At 42.4% G+C, this 7,294-nt stretch overlaps 1 protein-coding gene across 1 annotated transcript; it reads left to right on the forward strand.

Moving 5' to 3' along the window:
• Positions 1 to 931: 931 nt before the first annotated feature.
• LOC103627678 (O-fucosyltransferase family protein) lies at positions 932 to 5,568 on the forward strand. The gene is made up of 8 exons (XM_008647971.3): positions 932 to 2,135; positions 3,285 to 3,352; positions 3,454 to 3,542; positions 3,648 to 3,813; positions 3,911 to 4,200; positions 4,316 to 4,520; positions 4,636 to 4,793; positions 4,927 to 5,568. Exons 1-8 carry the CDS (start codon positions 1,859 to 1,861, stop codon positions 5,168 to 5,170), a joined length of 1,497 nt encoding a protein of 498 aa, XP_008646193.1. The 5' UTR covers positions 932 to 1,858; the 3' UTR covers positions 5,171 to 5,568.
• The last annotated feature ends 1,726 nt before the right edge of the window (positions 5,569 to 7,294 follow it).

The raw sequence follows: 7,294 nt of genomic DNA on the forward strand, positions 1-7,294 counted from the left end.
TCTTAAGGCATCCAAAAAATACAAAAATAAGTAATCCTTATCAGAGACATACAAGCGATGCGAAAAAATCACATGCAGGAAAATTCTGAAAAAAATTCCGAGACACAATTCCGGGAAATTCCGAGACACAAATCCGGTAATTTCCGACAAAAACCGGTAACCGAAGAAAACAGTCGGTAAAACACCACGCCGATTCCGATACCGACCCCGATAGAAAATTCCGAAAACCGATTCCGTTTTCGAAAAATATCGTTACCGGTGAATCCGATCGAAAAATTTCGAAATCGGTTTCCGAAATACCGAAAAATTCCGAAACCGTTTTCATCCCTAATCATGTGTTTTATGCTAGAACAGAGCATATATAAATCAATTACCTGGGTTTATATCTCGACGGTAACCGTCGGTTACCAGTATTTTTTCTAGGTAGATTTCGTAAATTTCGTTTTGAATTTTTGAATTTCAAAAACACTTATAAAAAATCTGGAAAATAAATTCTATCAAAGACTAGAAGATCACATGAGCTCAAAAATAATTTTCTTGATAAAAAATCTATCTTTAGGTTACAATTTTTTTGTGTGTGCTCCATCACTCGTTGAACCTCTTACCTGTTAGATCCATTAGGCTATCCGCACTCATACTACTCTAAATTTCTACCCTAAAAAGAATATTCTGTCCTGATCAGCAAAATTCTTTACTCTATACCACAATCCTCCGCACTCATATTACTCTATATCCATACTCTATATCAACTATCATATATTTAATTCAACCACGTCGTTGGTGCGGGAGGAGAAAGAGTATAGAGCGCCACGCCGTACGACGCTCGCAGTACCGTCCCGAAGCCCGCACGCTATCGTTCAGTTCCATTTAGCGCTACCCACTGCACGCGAACTGTACGCTAAACAGGGGTAGCGTCCCGTTTGGCGTTCACGAGTGCGGGCAGCCTCACAAATGTGATTCTCTATGTGCTCATTGCTTCTCTATTCCACTCTCTCACCAACTCAACTCTGGGCCAGCGTCTCACTCCCTACACGGAGAATTCGCTCGCTGCTCAACAGATCCTAGCGATAAGCAGCGGGACGCGTTTCTCGGTGCAAACAGCCCCATCTTGCCAGCGCTTGATTTAAACAATTCCCGGTCAAAAGTTAGCGAATTCCACCGAGAAACAAACGAAATCCGTCCAAAAAAAACCCCCCCGCCGATTTCAATTTGAAACTGTAAATCGTTCGAAAACAACGAAATTCGAGCGGTTTTCGCTGTTTTTCGGTTGTCGGTCGCTGCCGAGAAACGATACCAAGGTTAACCCTGCTCCATACGCACGCACGCCCACTCCCCCTGCTTCTGAGGACCCCGGGATCCGCCCGCTCCCCGCCGCCGACGCGCCGCAGCAGCCATTTTCACCTGCTCGTCACCTTTCCTGTTACCGGCGCGGCGCGAGAGGAAGAGGAAGGCTGCGTCGTTTGGTGCCGTGTCGGGGTCCGCCAATCCGGAGATTCGGCTGCGAAAGGAAGGTGATAAGGCGGAGTGCCCGAGAATTGGCAATAACTGCTGGATTGCTGCTGGAGGCGCTCAGTTCCGCGTTCGGTTGCCCGATTTCGTGCCGATTCGGAGCTCTCATTGGGCGCTCGAGCGTGCGTTTATATATAGCGCATTGGTGGTGGCCTCTCGCCGTCCGTGGCCCGTGGGCCGTGGGTGTGGGTGGAGAACTTGTCGCCGTGCTGATGATGCATTGAGTGGCGGCGAGGCGATACCCCCTCCCTGATGTTCCAGGTGGTTGTTTTGCGTGCGTTGGTGAAGATGCCTCGCGGGCAGGCTCTTTGATCGCGCGGGGCCTCGCTCGTTGGTGTGTAAGGCGGCAATGGGGATCAAGGCGGTGGAGAAGCTCAGGTGCCCCTCGTCGGTGGCCGCCGCGGCGCGGTCAGGCTTGAAGCTGTGGATGCTGCGGGCCGTGACGACGGTGTTGCTCTGGACCAGCGTCGTGCAGTTCACGGCGGTAGGGAACACCTGGACCTGGGGGCCTCGCGTGCTAAAGGGATGGCCGTCGTGCCGGACGGCGCGGGAGGCGGCCGCGGTCACCACCACGCGGCTTTCAACGCCGGAGCCCGTCGTGGAGAAGGCTGCGCTGCCACCGAAGAGTGAGTACCGCCGCTCTGCCTTTCATCGATTTCGTACGTTTTGGAAATTGGAATGGAAGCACGAATTGTATGCCTACGAAAATGCGTTTTGTGTTAACTACTTCCTATTCAGATACAGATTTTGTGCATTGGTGGTTGCCACTCCTTGGATGGAGCGCAATAAGTTATCTTCGCATTATGGGTCGTTTCAATGTTAGTCACAGTATCTTATATGTTAGGATTAGGATTCATGGTCTGGAAAAAAAAAGTCTACCAGGTTTTACAGGGGAAGGTTTTTGACAGAAATACCAGCTGTTCGAAATCCTATTAGACCATGTTTGGATCATTTGAATTGAATTTCATTCTAATAGTAGCAATTTATGCACAAATTAATTAAGCTAATATAGTTTTATATGGAATATATTTGTATACTATTGTTGGTCATATGATGGAGATATTTATGTGCTACATTTCTACTATATGGGACTATGGGAGCGAGCCGAGGAGCATGTTATAAATTGCAGAGTATAAACATAGTGTCATACTCTGGCTATGCATAAAATCAATTTCTATCCCTCACTCTATAAATTTGATATAGGCATATATCTGAATTTTGAAAAGTGGTAAAATATCAAATTCAAGCCAAATAGCGTAATCTATTAAGTAGATTCCAATTCTTCTAAAATGAATGGATCCAAACGACCCTTTATGATAATATGTTAATTAATTATTTTGGGAAAGGTGTGAAAGTAACAGTACCAACCTTTAGCTTGTACACTGAATTTATGGCTTATGCTTTCCCTTCTTGGTACCAATCAACCAATCATGCTGCATTTCGGTATATAAGTGTCCTTTCACCTTTCACTTTCACCATGGTGTCTAGGTATATGAACTACAAGGTGATGATGGACACACATGTGATACAATAATCATTTTTACTGTTTGATACATTTTTCATGAATATCTTTCACTTGCCCAATGTTGTTAATATAAATTGGCTTGACTATATGATTACCAATTTACCATTGTCAGTGAGCTGTGAGCCTCAACTGTATCACAATATTGACAGTATTATCTGTTGCCTAATATGGGTTGATGCGCATGAGAGCATGTGTTTTAATTTCCTTCATTGATTTTCGTAATCTTTTTTTCTTCCTGAAATCATGTTAGGAATTTATCAAAACAATGGTTATTTGATGGTCTCATGTAATGGTGGGCTTAACCAAATGCGAGCTGCTGTAAGAAACTTTAAGACTCCTCATGTAGTCATTTGCTAAAGAAAGACAATTCTTTCTAGGGCCTAACATCTAGCATCCTTGTCTTTGCCCTGTTGAATCAGATATGCGATATGGTTGCCATCGCAAGATCTTTGAATGTGACTTTAATTGTGCCTGAGTTGGATAAGACGTCATTTTGGAATGATCCAAGGTGTGTTTATTGTTGATATTAAAGTTTTCTTTTCCCAGTTCTTTTTTACTGGATGGATTTTATGCATAGTCTTTGTGATAATATGCTTATGCATTCTGCCTCTAGTGAATTTCAAGACATATTTGACGTTGAACATTTTATAATCTCTCTAAGAGATGAGGTTCGCATACTTAGAGAATTGCCACCAAGAGTAAAACGGAGAGTGGAGTTAGGAAAGTTCTACTCAGTGCCTCCTGTTAGTTGGTCGGATATCTCCTATTACCATAAGAAGGTTAGAGATGTCCGATGTCATGAACTCTTGTGTCCATATCCAATCCATAGAATCTTTACCATTTGGCCAAAAGCTGATAACATTTCATCCTGTACAGATTCTACCTGCAATTCAGAAATATAAGGTACTCCATCTTAATAGAACTGATGCTAGGCTTGCTAATAATGGTCTGCCTCTGGAGATCCAGAGACTGCGTTGCCGGGTCAATTATTCTGCACTGAAATTTACGTCCCAAATTGAAGTGTTAGGAAGGAGAGTGATTAGAATGCTTCGCCAAAATGGCCCCTTCTTAGTTATTCATTTACGATATGAGATGGATATGCTTGCCTTCTCTGGCTGTACTCAAGGCTGCACTCCTAAAGAAACCGAGGAGCTTACAAGGATGAGGTAAAACTCTTCTACTTTGCCATTTATTCCAGTCTCTTGGTTCATACCACCTTTTGATGTCTTGTAAATGTGTCTGGTCTTTCTCATACTGATAGTGCAGTTACTCACACTTCAGGTATGCTTACCCATGGTGGAAAGAGAAAGTAATAAACTCTTTTGTGAAAAGAAAAGATGGTCTTTGCCCTTTGACGCCAGAGGAGGTTGCTATTGTTCTTAGAGCATTGGATATCGACAAAAGTATGCAAATCTACATTGCAGCTGGGGAGATATATGGTGGAAAACGCAGAATGGCTTCTCTTACCTTGGCTTACCCTAACGTGGTATGGACCAAATGCTTCACTTGCGAGTTGCGACACCACTGTTGTATTGTGCTGTCATCAATCGATTTGTCTCTTTCCTGTTTTCACTAATGGGTAGTTCGGACAATGTGTGCAGGTGAGAAAGGAGACGCTTCTGGAACCTTCTGATCTCATGTTCTTTCAGAACCATTCGTCGCAAATGGCTGCACTGGATTACTTAGTATCACTGGAAAGTGATATATTTGTTCCCACATATGATGGCAACATGGCTAAAGTTGTCGAAGGACACCGGAGGTATCCATAATCTCAACTTAGTCTGTTTTTGAACGAACAACATATTCTGAAGATTTGCACTATGTTTTTCATCGAGTAAATTCTGCATCGGAAGTATCCACCTGCACATATCGAGTGCTACTTATTTGTACAGGTACCTGGGATTCAAGAAAACAATCATGTTGGATCGAAAACTTATAGTTGAGCTGGTAGATCAGTATACCAGTGGTTCTTTGCGGTGGGATGAGTTTGCTTCATTGATCAAGGCTGTCCATTCAAACCGTATGGGATCAGCAGCCACCAGGGCAGCGATCCCTGACAGGCCTAAGGAGGAGGACTACTTCTATGCCAACCCTCAAGAATGCTTGCAAGGTCCCAATATGTTGCAAACATTGTGAGCTTGTCACTTGTCAGCGCTCTTGCCATTCTTTTTGCAACTTGGCATGGCTGAACATAGGATTATCCATCATATCTTCTGAACCTGCCAAATGGAATAACATGCTTTTGTTAGCAGTTCAGAGCCCAATGAGAAGGTCTGTGAACGGGTTCTGAAACAACAAAGGTGGATATATGACTTGAATTTAGGTGATAGGCAATGCTTGAGTGGAGAGGCAATTTGTTTGTGGATTAAACCAGCAAAAGCTGTCAAGCAGAGCTGATGCTCATGTACGAGACTGTAGTATAGATGGTGCAGTAAGTCCAAAAGTGATCTTTGTAGGGAAATATTGTTTCAAAAGAAAAACTTTTCTACACGTGCCAACATTTGGATAAGAAAATCTGTCAACTTTCCGGTTCAGTTGAAATTTTACGGTCTTTGAGCAGATCCGCTAGCTAAAGGGTAGGGATGTAAAAAGTCGGAAACAAACCGAAAAACCTCTTTTCCGTTTTTTATCTGTATTTTATCATCGGAAACGGAATCGGATCCGGAATAGTTGGAAGCGAGAGCGAATAAATGGAATTGCGAAAACGAACGGTAACGAAAATGCTAATGGAAACTCGTAATTTAATACAATCATAGATGTAGCTTTATGTACACCATTACCAAACAAATAACAATGGTTACAATGACCACTTGTGTTATAATTTGTCACATAAAAACACGATGCTTGAGTTTATATACTAATGCATATTAGGATCGTCCTATATCTATTAAATACAGAATAAATAAAGATTAAATCCGGATAAAGACGAGATCTCGCAAAAGGGGTGGAATAAATCCTCCTGGTTTCTATATTTTTCCGAAAATACGGAAACAGTTGGAGTAGGATTTTACCCGCCCGTTTTTAACTCTACTAAGGCCTTGTTCGTTTCTGTCGGATTGGTGGGTCGGAACGATTCTTAACCAGATTGCTTCTCTAATTTATATAAACTTTGATTGAGTGGAACGATTCCGGGTGCGATCCTACACAAACGAACAAGGCCTAAAGGGTACATTCGGACCGCTCGGACCGGTCCAATCCAAGCCCAAAAGAGCTTGGCCGTTTGAATTTCGGGCCGATTCGGTCTATAATTAGTTCGGGTTGTATCGGGTGGACCCATGACCCGACACATAATTATTTAAACGTGTCAGGCTTATTTTGGACAGTCTGAAAAAGCCCAAAAATCAAATTTTGTCTCAGAATTCACTTTAGAGTCCAGATTTTAAAGCGAATTTAATATATAAAAAAATAAGACAAACAAATTTGAATAAAAGAAATTTTAATGTTTTTATTAATTTACTAGAGATGTGTAATAACTACATTGTTAAAAATTCTTTTTACGGAAGAAAAAAAAGAGTATAAATAGCTCCGGACAGAGTTTATAAGTTCAGTTGATTGTCTAATGTTCATAACAAAAGTAAAGCTACATCACACCTTCTAACTCAAAGTTGTAAAAATATCTAACTAACATTATCTCTAGTTGTGTTCTTTATCAGTTACATGAAATTGTGAAATTAAATGTGGTTTTGTTGAATATATAGGTCTTCCTGTGCCTCTATATGAGTCATTTCATGTCTGTCTTAAACAAGTCATGCTGGTGCCTACCCATGAGTCTCAACCTTGGCCCAAGCATAACTCTATGCAACGGGCCAGCCCGACTTGACACTAAAGTATTTCAAGGCATATCGTGCCCGTGTCGTGCTTTAAGCCAGCCCAACCAAATATATCGTCTTGGTTTCAGTGATGAACTGATAATTATTATACGATTGGGCTTGATGTGCTATCAGTTTTAGCCTTTTAGGGGCGTGGGAGCTGTTAACTGGACGTGCCACGTCGCACAATTATCTTATTGCAGGACTGTTAGGAAAGATGAATGAGTCTCTGGTATGTGGGGCTGCGTCCCTGAGTCACTGGTCCGTGGAACATATGTCGTAGTATAAGTACGATAGCTGCTTTGGGCAGGGGGATGAAATTACGGAGAAACTGAATACAACGGAGCTCTCTGTTGTCTCATTCCCAACCCAAGCTATCTCTCTCGCCTACCTCTTTCTCTTCTCCAATCCGCCTGTGATCGATGTGCTAACAATTGGTATCAGAGGAGTC

The sequence above is a fragment of the Zea mays genome, chromosome 5 (assembly GCF_902167145.1).
Source record: "Zea mays cultivar B73 chromosome 5, Zm-B73-REFERENCE-NAM-5.0, whole genome shotgun sequence".
Lineage (NCBI taxonomy): Eukaryota > Viridiplantae > Streptophyta > Magnoliopsida > Poales > Poaceae > Zea > Zea mays.